General features: G+C 43.1%; 1 protein-coding gene across 1 annotated transcript in view; it reads right to left on the bottom strand.

The window, feature by feature from the left end:
* LOC109419321 (neural-cadherin) overlaps positions 1 to 14,585 on the bottom strand; it is a 132,651-nt gene that overhangs the window by 48,840 nt on the left and 69,226 nt on the right. Inside the window, exons 6-8 of the mRNA XM_019693557.3 lie at positions 12,570 to 12,807; positions 1,916 to 5,306; positions 1,502 to 1,672 (exon numbers count right to left, since the gene is read on the bottom strand). Of these exons, the coding sequence (XP_019549102.1) occupies positions 1,502 to 1,672; positions 1,916 to 5,306; positions 12,570 to 12,807 (3,800 nt within the window). The remainder of the gene's footprint in view (positions 1 to 1,501; positions 1,673 to 1,915; positions 5,307 to 12,569; positions 12,808 to 14,585) is intronic.

Below are 14,585 nucleotides of genomic sequence, written 5' to 3'. Positions count from 1 at the left end.
GAAGAACGGACGACGATAAGACGGCAAAAACTTTCAATATGTATCCTTTTTATGACGGGCGAAAATCCATCTCCCACTCCCACTCTGACTGCACCACACTGCACTGTTGCAACAGCATCGCCAGATATAATGAATATTTCGGAAGCGCCCAACAATGGCGCGCTAAAACCCCGACACATAAGTAAGTGTATGCAGCTGAAGCAGCATGTTTCATCCGTATGAACGGGGATTACGTGTCGGTGAATTTTCATCATCTTTTGGGCTTTAGAAATCTGGAGCATAATGACGACGTACCTATACCTGGAAATAAGTGGGGAATGCTGTTGTTGAATAGAAAGGGATGAGGAGATTTTTTTCGGAGAAGTAGAGAAAAACCATCACACAAAAGCACACGAAAAAATATTACCACGTGGGAAAATAAGATAAGACAATGGCAGTGGATGGAAAACTATGACGGGTTCGGTGAGGTTAGTTCTGGAGAAGGATAATGAAATGTAGAAGCTTATGAAAATTATTCTCACGAAAATGCAATGTTGAAAAAAATCAAATTATACAGTACGACAATGACTCGAGATATGTGAGGAATGAATGAATATGTGTTTGTCTAAAACTATGTGAACCTGACAACCATGCACGAACATAATTTATTTCAATCCCGAACGGGTCACATTTAGAAGTCATTTTTTAAGTTAACTTTTCATGCTGCTACAAATTTATGCTTCGGAATATACTCTGAACATACTGTAGCGGAATTGGTCATGGATACTCAGTCGCTGCAATTTTCCATCAAAGCTCTAACTCATGTTTATTGAAATAACTACTATTTCCACATGTCCATTATAGTGCAATGAATTACATAGTTTCATGATAGGCACACATTTTTATTATTTATACCGCAATATAATGCGATAGAGCCAATAATGCTTGTAAATCAGTACAAGCAATCAAAGTTATGTTGTTGACTTTTTTTTGTATGTTATCGCCAACCCACCATCATGCTGACATGGATCCTGCCATATTCGCTTAGTCCAACCAAGGACAATGATGGCGGTCGATGGTGGTGGCGGTGGTTAGGGAATAAAAATATGATGAGATTTGTGAGTTCGGCTTCCGCTCGTGGCATCACCCAAACGGCCATAGTTCGTGCATGGTTGATGTGGTTTGAACATCGTCGTCAGTAGCGTGTCATATGTCCCGTCTTTCCGTTGTCCAGCTGAGCTACGATGGTGATGCTCAGCGCATTTTATTATGTATGGGCGATGAGGAAAGACAGTCAGTGCAGTGTCGGTCGGTGGTCGGTTCCGATGGATCCTCGTTTCAATTTGGTTAGTCCCGCACCGACACGGAGCGGACCGTCAGAGCAAGGATGAATAATAAACAAGGATGGAAAGAAGTGTATTTTATGTTCGGATGATGAGTTATGCGATGAAGTCTGATTTATGAGGGGTAGTCTCTTTTTTCTAGTTTTGCACTTGTGAATAGGTGGTGCGAGGATACTTACGTGCACTCGTATTCATTCCACAGATCCACACATTCGAATGGATCCGGACAGATAACGTTGGCACACGGCTTGTTGGACGGACAATTTCGCTCGAGATTACGAGCCATGGTCGCCTGGCCCCACTGCGTTCCATTCATCGCTGGCGGAAGCGGCAAATGTTTGCCCTCAAGTCTGCACGGGGAATGCGGGAAATTAAAATTTATTAGAATTCAGTATTCGGGTATGAACTTTGCTAGAAAGTAGATCAAAAGGCAAATAAAATCCTTATCTATATCATAAGTTTATCGTTTCTAACTCTCAGAATCTACTGAGAGAACTGGTCAAACTATGATGGACTTGGTAGAATAGCCTAATGAAGCCATGCAAGGATTTGAAATAAGGACTTTATCCGTACTGGAACGGACTTCCACTCACCTGATGTCATCCAAACAGCTCTTCTGGTAGTCGGCATAAACTTCAAACGTCCTCACACCAGTGTATTCCGCTTTACCACCAGCATAAACACCTTCCTGTTTGTCCACCAGCAACCACTGATGTCCATCAAACGTGAACGTTTCGTTATACCTCCTGCCTTCACCACCATCCAGCTCTAGCGTTGCTGCTGATCCATGTCGATTCACTCGCACCACATGCCACTGTCCATCATCCACCGCGATCGCATTCAGCCAAATGTCTCGTTCTTCCGTTCGCAACGAGTTCAAGTTGTACCGGAACCTCAACCTAGCATCCTTGATCTCCAGAATTCCGTACTCGCGATTGTGTTGATCGCTCACTCGGAACAATTCGCCGTGTTGCTCTCTCGTTCTGAACCTCAGCTGAACCAGCGTGCTAAATCTATCCGGTTCAAAGCTCAACGCGTACTTAACATAACTCTGCTGTTTGAAGGTCGTTGGTATCGTTGGAATGTTGCAAGCCGGGCCGGTCCATCCGGGTCTACACTGGCATCTGGCTTCCGTGAAACTGCCAACGCAATTGCCATGCTCCCAGCATCGTGAGGTTTGCTCACTCTGACTGCACACTTCCTCTGTCTGCGGACAACCTGCCACACTGTTCCTGGACAACCCCGGATGTGCCAAATCGTACAGTTTACTATTATGCACCAAGTTCTTTATACATCCATCGAATCCTTTACCCATCGGCATGTAGTTCCACCTGTAGTGCGTTGGATCAAACTGCTCCCGATAAAATCCTCCAATCTGCAGAGGAGCATTGACATTCAAGTACTCGTTAAACGGTGGTATCGTCCCCCGTGCCTGACAAGTCGCATCGTCGAACTCCGGAGTTGAGCCGTCTTCCATCTCGTTAACTTCCGCTGATTTGCAGTAATCCACAACCATCCGAACATTCTCCGTATCCCAGAATATGTCCAACCTGTGCCACTCGCCATTGTCCAGGGTAGTTTTGGTCTTGACCCTCAGCTCCAACGTGCCAGAACCAAAATCAATCAGCAGTCTTGGGTAGCCTCTCTCCAACTCAACGGAAATAAAATCAGAAACGAGCAGCTCATCTCGCTCCGGTGGAACAATCGGTCCGTTGTACAACAGCAAACCATCCGACTTCCGCGTAATAAACTCAAAACTCAAATGTGAATCATCGCACATATCCAGCGGAGGGTACCACGCCCATCCGTTACCTCGGAAGCTCCTTGTCGTCTGCTGACACCGTGGTCCCGTGTACCCCGTAGGACACGAGCAGGTCAATCCATAACGCGTTTCCATACACCGGCCGCCATTGTAACACGGAGACGATCGGCACGATTCCGCCTTACTGAAGTTCCTCGCACCGCACGTACACTCCGCCAACACATCTACCCTCACCCCAACCAGCGATGTCTTGTTCGCATTCACCATATAAGGCAGCGAGCTAATGTCCAACGTATTCGTACACGATCCCTCGCACATCTGATTCTCGTACAAGCACTCGTCGATTCCAACCATCGTTATATTAATACCTACGTCCTTCTCAATCTCCTCGCGATGCATCAACACTATTCCATTCAGTCTCACAGGTTTGTAATAAGGTGATCCGTGCGCCGAGAACCGCACATCGGTCAGCGGGGGATGCTTTCTCCTCAGCTGAACGCTAAACACGTCCACGTTCTCCCGATCCGTATTCAACAAATCGGCCAACTTGTCCTTAAACCGATCCAACTTACTCTTGGCCACCGTCTGAGTCCTATAGTTCCACACTCGTATAAAATCTTCGTCCGTTATGCCCGCTATCCGAATCGATCCACTATTGATCACCGCATCGTGAGGAATCTCCCGCACCGTTACCGTAACGTTCGCCGGAACATCCGCCTGCGTATGCTTCCGATCGTACACCTTGAACCGCAAATTGTACCGCCCGTCTTTCGTTCCCGTTCGCATCGTAATCATACCGGTGTCCTCGTCCAGCTTGAACCTCGGATGCTCGTGGTTCGTCTCCCAGTGGAACTTCTTATCCGGAAGATCCCAGTCATCCAGATCGTACACGTAGACCCGTCCTATTTGCGTATCCGGTGCCTGCCCCAAGTAATTATACACGAATATCTCCTTCGCCCCGGGTTGCATCTTATTGTCATTGACGTCGCCTATCACCACCGTCAGCGTGCTGGTACCGGTCATGGCTGGATTGCCGTGATCTTTGATCACGATCGGAATCAGGTACTCTTTCTGCTGCTCGCGGTCGAACGATCGCAGCGAGGACACGATCGCCATACCGTCTCCGTTGGCACCCTTCTGATCCTGTTCGACCTTGAACGAAGCCCGGATGATATCGTCCGCACCGGGGTCCAGACGGAACTGGAACGGCGGTCCGTTGCTCTTGGAGCGATCGTCATCGTCGGTGGCAAGGATTTCCACGACTTTTCGGGGAGGAACATGTTCCGGAAGAACCGGGCGGTAGTCTTTGAGGAACTTCGGGGGGTTATCGTTAATGTCTTGGACTATCACGGTAAGTGTTGCAGTGGCAGTTTTCGGTGGTATTCCGTCATCGATTGCGAGGATCTTGACCTGATGTCTTGGGGTGACTTCACGATCCAGCTGTCGCTGGATGGTGACTGTGCCTTCCTGGTTGATTGAGAACTGTCTCTGCCGATCGGATGATCGATCAATGGCGTAGGAAACTTTGCTGCGGCCACCTTGATCCGGATCGGTGGCTTTGAACGTTTCCAGCGTTTTACCCACGTCGGCGTTCTCGTAAACCGACACTTCTATGTTCGGCCGCTCGAATTGAGGTTTGTTATCATTAATATCTCTAAGTTTCACAACCACCCACGAATATGCTACGTGGTATTTGTCATTATCATTGTCTTCTCCTTTGTCGTTCACCTGAATTCGGAACCTGAACCCATTGCTCTGCAGCTGATCTTCATAATCCAGTGGCTGCACAATCTTCAAGCTTCCCGTACCGTCGTTGTTTCGCACCATGGTGAACTTGTCCGCTCCGTAGCCACTGTTGTCAATTACCTTGTACTGGAACTTGTTCGTTTCGTCCTCGTCGTGAACCGTCACCGTGAGAATGGGCATCTCCGGCAGGTTCGTTCCATCCGTTTCGTCCACCTCGGTGAACCACTCATCCTTGGTAAACTGCGGCGGCATATCGTTTATATCCTTGACGCGTATAGAGGCCGTCCCAGTCCCTTTCAACCCCCCGCCATCCATCGCAACTACTTGTATGGAGTAGTCCGGTGTTCGTTCTCGATCCAGACAGCATACGGCCGTTTTGATAACACCGGTGTCCGCTTCGATTTCGAATATCGGCGATCCGGTTTCCTCTTCTATCACGTTCTTTTCGATCGAATATATCAGCTTGGCGTTTGTACCTGTTGGGAGGTCAAGAAAGTTGCATTTGTGATAAGTACCTACCCTATGGTTACCCAAGTAACCATATAGCACTATTATTCGCCTTGTATGCCAATACAGTGCTAGTGTAGTACTGACCTGCTCTATATTGGACCCTATAAGGTCAAAAAGGCGAAATGTAATGCTAATGGTAACTTAGGTATGTATAACAATGGAAACTCGCAGAAAGGTGTCTAAGTTTACCGAATTTGATCCTGTATGAAGGTCTCCTAAATGGAAAGACATTTTAACATACAATAACGGTCCATTGAAAGAATATGAATATTAAATAAGGGTAAGTTCTCATGAATATGCGTTTCACGAATAACGAAGATCATACTTATAGGGCTGCAAATAATGAGACGAAAACCTGGAGCGACAAACATAGCTCTGGTCGTCAAGCCCGTGCGCAAGGGAGGGGTTTTGGGGGTTAAACCCTTCCCATTTTTGATGTTTCATATAATAGGCGCCCCTCCGCTCTTTGCCAAAATTAGGAAAAAAATCCTCCCTTTTCGCCTTTTCTGTACACCGCCCTGCTGGTCGTCACAAGTTCCTACCTCATGCTTATACGGATCTAACGATGACTAAGACCGCCAGGTGTGCAAGGTCAGTTCTGGCATCCAGCGACTGAGTAAGAAACGCTAAACTGAGTCAGCTATACCTAAGGTGGCAGCCCTACCAACGCGATGTAGGCAGTGCGACTGTAGTCGCCTGTAGAAGCCTCTCTACACTACGAAAAATTCAAGGCGGCGCATCCAGTCACATCATTCAAATATAATATATACGACAGCGGAAGCGATGAGGCAGAACATGCGGTAAGATTCATATTGATCGGGAAACAGATGAAGCGAGTAATGAGGTGTAAGCCGATCAACGAGAGGATCTGCATATTGAGGATATGAGACAAACTCTTTAGCTACAACCTGATCAATGTCAATGCGCCGTTTAACGACAAAACAAATTGCGTAAAGGATGCGTTTTACGAATGCCTGGACTGGACCAATACAGAGTTGGAGAAGTGCAATGGCAGCTCCCTGGTAATGATAATGACAGTTTGTTTGAGTGTTCAAGAGTTTGTTTGAATGTATGTGTGTGTTGACGAAGTGTTCAAGCTGAAGGATTTTGACAATGTATTTATGTTTATGTTATGTTTTAGTCCGTACTAGTTCGTTGACCATTAAACATGTAGAAATAGTAAAGTGCGTTTTACTTTCTCCTGAACATCGCGAATTCCGGGACGTGCACTATCCGGTCGGTTGTCTGGTTGAAAACCGTATCCGTTGCGCCTTGAATTTCAACATATAGAAGGTTTAAACATGACGATAATCAACAATGACAATGGGTGACGCCAACGCGCAGGTCGAAAGAAATGACTTTTTCCGTCCAATCATCGGTACGGAGAGGTATCAGGTATCAGGTGGCCATTAGTAGCACCTACTTAGCACGCATGAATATCCGCAAGCACACCTGAAGACACCATTATTGCGCTTCATAAAGAATTATCTCGTAAAAACCACTTATGCATTCCTTCAATGAGCATTGCTAGAAATCTTTTTAAAATTTCTAGTATATTCTCCGTAGATACCGCTAGAAATTATTTTTGAGGGTTTTTGAGGATTTATCAGAAATTTCCTGAAATGTTGATTAAATAAAAGAAGATTCTCGTAGGATTTCTTAGAATGATTTAAGAATTCCTCTGGAGATTACTCTTAGTATCTATTCAAAATGCATCCCTGTCCATCATTTTTTTTATAAATTTCTCCAGAGATTCCTTCAAAAATTTTCCTAGATATTTCTTCAGGAGTTTCTAGAAATTTCTCGAAAGATTCTTCATGAAACACTGATCCACGGATTTCTTCAGAAATTTCTTCCGAACTTCCTCTTTGGATCCCTTAGGGATTCTATAGGAAATCTCTTCAGATTGCTACATAAGTTCAAGCATGTATTCCTTTATGTAGTTCTTAAAACATATGTGAAGCAATTCCTCCAGAAATATTGTCAGAATTTGCTGCAGGAGTTATTTGGGATTTCTCTAACAATTATTCTGGAAATTTCACTAGAAATTCTATCAAAAATTTTCCAAAATTTTCTCCTAGAATTCTTGAAATTACAGGAGAAGTTTTTTCACAAAGTTTCAGAGATTCTATCAGAAATACCTCTGGGGTTTTTCTTAAGAGATTCAGATATTTTTCCAGAAGTTTTTCAGAAATGAATTTCTCCAGAGGTTCCTTCAGGTATTGATACATTTATTCTGAGAATTTCTTGCGTAGTTTCTCAGAAATTCCTCTAAAAATTTTCAAAAAAAAAATTTTAAAGGCTCCTCTAGGTATTGCTTTGTATTTATTCAGACCTGCCTTCAGGAACTCTTTAAGTTTTTATTTTTCAAAGATAGCCTCAACCATTGCTTTAGAAGTCACTCCGGAATCTATTTCATAACATTTTTCTAGGAATTTTTAAAGAATTTGTTCTATGAATACCTGCAAAGGGTTCTCCAGTTCTTCCAGATATTATTTCCTTCAGAAGTCACTCCAGAATCTATTTCATAACATTTTTCAAGAAATATTTCTATTTTTGTGGGCTTCGTGGCCGTGCAGTTAGTGGCGGCAGTCGTCTAGGCGTATCGTAAGCCACGGAGTGTGGGATCGATTCCCACTCCAGTCGGTGGAAACTTTTCGTCAAACGAAACATTCATCACTGGACCACTGCGTGTTCTGTGTGTTGTCCGTTGTCTAGTGTAAATAATGTGTTTCGAGCACAAATTACTTTGGAAACTGTATAAGACATTTTTTCTGACAATTCTTTCGGAGGTATCTCTAGGGATTCTTTTAAAAATTCCATCTGTAAATCCTCCAGGGATCCCTTAGAAGTTTATTATGGTATTCATTCGCAATACTTTTGTCTGCCATTTCTGCGCACAATTTCAAAGAGATTCTTTTTCGGTTTTTAGCAAGAATCCTTCCAGCATCGCTTCCCAGCCTTCGTTTCACGACAAACCACCCCCCCCCACCAGGCTGCAGCTACGCTTCGACTGTTCTACGAGAAGCGGGAAGCGGGGTGACAACAGACTGGGGGGTCGCGAAAGTCAAAGTTGGGAAACAATTCTCCAAAAGTTTCTCTAGGATTTTTTTCTTGGAATTACTTACAGAGTTTCTCCATTAGTTTCTAATGATTTTGATTTTTGAGAATTATAGAGGTAACTTTATATATTTCGTCAGGTATTCATCCAGGAATTTTTCATCACGAATTTTTGTCCAAGAATTGCTCAAAAAGTTCTTCAAGAATTTCTCCTAGGAGTTTCTAAAGGTTTCAGGGAGCTTTCAGCAATTGCTTCAAGATTCCTTAAGAATTCTTCAGTCTGTTTTGTGGAATTTCTGGAAGAATTTTCAAAAAATTCCCTGCAGAAGCATATGGACAAATTCTGCAGGGATCTCAAAGGACTTCCCAGAATCTGCTTGTGATGGAATCGAAAGAGCAATTTGGGAGCGTCCATAGATGACGTAGCTTTTTAACGAGGAGGGGGAATGAGAAAATATGCTACGAGAGGGGAGGGGTGAGTAAAAAGTCTGCCAAAAAATGCTGCCTCATTTATAACCGTTCCCTTTCTCAGAAAAATCCCTTTTAGGAATTTCTGCAGAAATCGCAAAAGAAAATTTCTGAAAGAAGTTTTGGAAAAACTTGTGAAGAATATCCGAAGCAATCGTCAGATTTGTAAAAAAATAGACGAATTTCTGATAAATTCCATGGAAGAACTTTCGATGAAATATCTTGCTGTAATTCCTAAAGTTCTGAAGAAATCTCTGGAGATAAAAATATCTCCTCAAATTTTTGCTGGATTTTCTTGGTGAATGAATAAAAAAAAATGTCTGCACACATTTATGTGGGAATTTTCAATGGAATCTCTAGAGCAACTACTGAACAAACATCTAGTGGACTTCTTGAAGAAATACCTAAATGAATTTCCGTAATTTATTCTGAAGAAAAATCAGGAAAATTTTCCACTGGAAGTATTTATTAAAAAATCTTTACAAGAATTACTAAGGATATCTCTGTGGAAATTTTGAAGGAATTCCTTAAGTAATTTGCGATGTATTTTTCAAACGAATCCCCAAAATAATTTCTAAAGCGATTCCTGGTGCAGTTTCAGAAGGAACCCATAGAAATCTACCAAAAAGAATAGCTTGAGAAATTCACGAGGGAAGACATTTCTTCAAGAATTGCTGGAGGAATTTTAAAAAAATCGCCGTAGGAGTCTCTTTACGAAACTGTGGTAGTTTTTGATAAATCTTCAGGGAAATTTCTGAAATAATCCCTGGAAGAATTTCGGAAGAAATATTTTTTTTAGAATTTCCGAATTATTATGCGGAAGATCTTCTTCTTAGAGAAGTTTCTGGAGTATTCTACAAAAAATCTATGGAGATATTTTGAGAAAACCCATGGAAGCTCTTCAAAGGAATTTCTGGAGGATCTTCTAACGAAACTTCCGAGGAAAATTATAGAGGAAATTCTGAAGCGATCCATGGAAGATGATCTAAAAAGCTTTCAAACGAAATCTGTGGAAGACTTTCCGAAAGAAATTCCTTTTGGGTATTTAAAGGAACCCACGGAGCAATATTGGAAAGAATCCTGGAAAGGGATTGATAAAAAAGTTTTTGATAATATCTAGGAAACTTTGAAAAAAAAAAAATCTACAGGAAACTAAGAACTTTCTAAAAGAATCAGTGGCAAAATTTCCTGAAGGGTTTCTCAGAAAAATCTTCAATGCCATCCATGGCAGCATAACTTGAAAATTCCCTGGAAGATTTCGGGGTATAGGGAAGCAAGGGTAGCCTAGAAACGAATCCACCGCAAAAGGGAACATAAGGAAAATGTAATTGCTTAGCTGCAAGAGTGTATGGAAATGTGTGGAGTGTACAGTATGCGGCAGGAAAAAATGCGAAAGTGTTTTTCAACTTCAAACCTCATTTTCGTCCATTTGACATTAACCAATCTATGTTTCAACGTTCCATGATCTATAATAGGCTAGTTTTCTGAAAAGTTAATTAAAAAATTACCCATTTTGGTCACTAACCTTTACAGGGCGGCGCCTGAAGATGAAGACAACCAGAATTTTCAAACCGCAGAAAATCGCACAGGTCGCTGAATTTCGCATCTGATAAAACAAAAATTTTGATTTTCTCTACAATATCATCAAATATATCGGCACCAACATTTCAAAAGGGCGTAACTGCTTTTTGAAATAGTGCCTTCTCTCAAAGCTGTGGATCGTATGTTCAATCTTTTGGACAATCTATAAGCACTAAAAGAAAGCTAAAATCCCCCTCTTTCTGATAGTGGGGATGGATTTCATGGGAAATATGAAATACGATCCACAGCTTCAAAAAAAGGCACTGTTTTGAAATGCAGTTACGCCCTTTTGAAATGTAGGTGCCGATATGTACTTATTTCATCTGCTATGTGAAACTACATGGCTCTGGATCAGTGTGGTCTGATTGTTCATCGAATTTGAGCTAATTTTGTTACTGTTATAGTCATTTTGTTTAATGGCCATTGGGCGCGCAGTTTATTGATATCCGCTAATTAGGCCTACATTATCACATGTTAAACATCAAATGTGTTCATTTTTATTTTTCAGTGCTAGAATATAGACATTGACTGATACACTGTCATGAAAAAATAGTCATATATATCCCATATTTAGCGTGTAATAGTGCCTTGAACTTTTCGAAATTTTTCCTACCGCACCCTGTATGGAATGATATGCGAAGGTTTTGCGAAACCAATGACATGCGGAGAAAAACGCCTTTTCCCATAATGTGCAACGACCGTGATGAAAACTTGCCGACAGTCAAAGCAATGGTGGCTGCCAGGTAAAGAGAGAGCACTCTGACACCGTATTATATTGAAGATTAGGGAAGAGCAAGACTGCCTGCTAGTTGGTTCATTTGCGCTCTATACAAGAAAGGACATCGACTGGAGTGCGCAAATTATAGAGGAATAACACTTACTTTTCAATGCAGCGTACAAAATTTTGTCTGGAATTCTGTTTAACAGACTGAGACGGATTGAGAAGTCCTCCGTCAGCGAAAATCAGGTGGGGTTTCGTGAAGGCCGATCAACAACGGATCAGATTCTTGATATATTCCGGGAGTACAACTTGGAGGAGGCATGCGATTCAGTGAAGACAAACGAGTTATGGCAGATAATCAAGTGTACGGGGAGCGAATGGAATTAGTCATCGTTCGTAACCTTAAACGAACTGAAGCGGGATAATACTCTTACTGTTTGTTCAACATAGCACTGGAAGGAGCGATAAGGAGAGCTCCTGTGCAAACCAGGGCGGGACCAATGTCACGCGATCGCATATATTTCTTGACTTCGCGGACGATATCGACTTCATCAAGATCGGCTGTCGGGCCGTGCCCCTCATACCTTTTGAAAGGGAGAATTGGACTTACGATCAACATCACAAAGACCGATTGCTAGTGATCAATGTCGGTCCGGCCGTGGCAGTGTTGACGAAGTGCTGCCAGGTGGTGAAACGTTTGATGTTGTGGACGGATTTGTAAAATACTCTAGTGACGTGTGCGATAATGCTGCTATCCACGAGGTGAGAAGACGGATTACAGCTGCGAATCGGCCCTTTTTCGGACTGCGAAATCAACTGATGTCCCATAGGATACGAACGAAGACAAAACAACGCCAGACTCTGATGTTTCTGGTCATTTTATACTTCCATGAATTGTAGATGTTGAGAGAAGTTGATCGGAGAGTCGGAGAGTATATGAAGAGATGAGTAAAGTGAAGTACAAAAAAACACGGCATGGTGCAGTTGGCTGGGCACGTAGCTCGTATGCTGGAGGGACGACAAGCTAAAATAATATTCAGCAGAGAATTAGGGTTTCAGTAGACCGCGCATAAGTTGGCTTTTTGCAGTTGAGGATGACGTAAGGACCCTAAACGTTCAGGACGACTGAAAGCGTCCCATGATTGAGACCAGTGGAGCTAATTGCTTCATTCGAAGTAGGCTCACCACTACGAGTTGTAGCCTAGCAAGTATTTGTTATGGAAACTTGACGTTTTTCGAAAGTAATGGCGATCAAAAGCATAAAATGACAAAAGAATGCTTAAGAGAAGTGTCACGGAAATCAGGAGAATTTGCAGATTTTACACCTTTCGCTGAATTGCGATTTTCCATTGTCTTTAATCGTTTTCCAAAAGCTGGTAGAAAAAAAAGCTCAACTCACCCTCATTAGGATCGTCATAATCGACGGCCGTCATCGTCATCACAACCATACCGGCCGTTCCGTTCTCGGTAACGTTGCCAAAGTACACACCCTGCGGGAAGATCGGAGCGTTGTCGTTGATATCCTTCAGGTTGACCTGCACGTCCGCGTAGCCGACCAGTCCCTCGCCGCCCTCGTCCTGGGCAAACACCGTGAAGCGCCACTGGGGCCGTCCGTTCGGTTGGTCCCGGTCCAGCGGCTGGAGCGTGTCGATTGCGTGGGTAGAAATGAAAATGAAAAAAATGAGAAGAAAATGGAAAATTAAATCATCGTCGTCTTCGTCGCTTGGTGCTTCGAGTGGGCAGAAGAGCCTGTGATATTATGTCCCGTTCGGTACTTCAGCGACTCGAACTTGACAGCAACGTGCTTTGCATGTTCCCAACATCAAGAAGACGGACGGCCAATCAAAAAAACTTGAGTGCCATCAACTTATTCGCGATAAATTGATACTTAAAGGTGGTGCTCGGAAAGGGGAAAACCGTTAGCGCTGGACATGAAAGTGATTGGTCCTTTGTACCGTTTCATTGAAAGAGTACATAAAATAAGGTCAGGACTGCTAAAGACAATGAATCTCTACGAAATTTAAGCAAAACAGTCGGAATACAAAGTATTTTAGCGTTATTATTATGAACATAGAATCTTAATATGGCTCAGTTGGTAAAGCTTCCGTCTAGCATACATGGGTCGTGATTTCGAATCTCTCTCGTTGCTTTTGTTTTTTTTTTAATAATTTCATGCATGGTTTGTCAACATTTATACATATTTACGCTTAGTTAATTAGCACTCATAATCCACACAGTTTGGGATTTCAGCAAGATTTAAACCAGGATTTAACCGGAAAAAGTCGTTCGTTCTCTACGAAAGTTGTGCATCATTAATCTGTGATTCATCTCAGTTGGTATTGTCAAAAGATTGATCACAATTTCATGACAGATTGGAGAAGCTGTAGCTTATGTTGTAAATTTGTTATATAACGACTCCAAGCTAACTAGCTGAACATAGATTCATTCGAACAAGTATCACGAAGCAATCGTAAACTTTCTGTCCCATCCCACAAACCAATGTCCTATCGTCATAATCGATCGACAAAAGCAAATATCGTAAGTTTACTCCGGCAAAGTCATTGCCAATCCTCCCCCTACACCCATAACGCCTCGTAATGAACATCCCAATAGGCGACTCGGCTAGCTTTACCACCAAGCAAGCGGAAAACTAACTTTTCCATTTCTTGGCTTATCCTCGGGCGTGGCCCGACCATGCTAGGACGACAGCATATCCTATGCAAAGAGACAGCCAGAGAAGGCTTTTCTTCTTACATACTGCTCCCCGAACCGAGATGACAGCAGCCCATCATCAACCATTATCAAGATCCGTTCCCGAGCTGCACAATTTTCTGCCATAGACTTTCACTCGCAAACACTCACACACACAGTTACTCGCGCCGGCAATCCCCGAGATAAATTGCATAAGTTTCGTGATTTATGATAGCGCGTTCGACTGCCGTTCCTGCAGTTCCCCCACGTCCTCAGGGTATTAAGCTTCCTCTCGGTGGGACAATATTTACTCTACAAGCCGTTTAGCGCCTGATTTTATTTTTTTCCTTCAGTTGTCCCAAGAACTCGAGCTCGAAGATTTCTGCCGCCTTCACGCCAATCAGTGTGCGCGACAAAGACGTTGATCGGATGAAAAATCAATTTTTATTAGCTGGCAGTTGCACCCACACCGACCGTTTATCGTAACTTAGCGTCAATGGGGCCGCCACCGCGCCGCTGCCCGAGTGTTTAAAAGACTCTGCAGACAGTCTTAAGGTGGGAGGTAATCAGACCAACTTAGCGAGGGTGGTGCATTTTTTTTTTCCAGCTCTCCGGAAGCCGCCCGTACTGAGCCGAATTTTCCTAGAAGCATTTAAGAAGCGGCATGGAAGCTTTTCAGAAGTGTTCACTGAGCTTCGCCAAAATATTTATGATGCTGATGATG

The sequence above is a fragment of the Aedes albopictus genome, chromosome 2 (assembly GCF_035046485.1).
Source record: "Aedes albopictus strain Foshan chromosome 2, AalbF5, whole genome shotgun sequence".
NCBI lineage: Eukaryota > Metazoa > Arthropoda > Insecta > Diptera > Culicidae > Aedes > Aedes albopictus.
The sequence above is the reverse complement of the archived record's forward strand: the minus strand, read 5'-3'. Positions and strand labels throughout refer to the sequence as shown.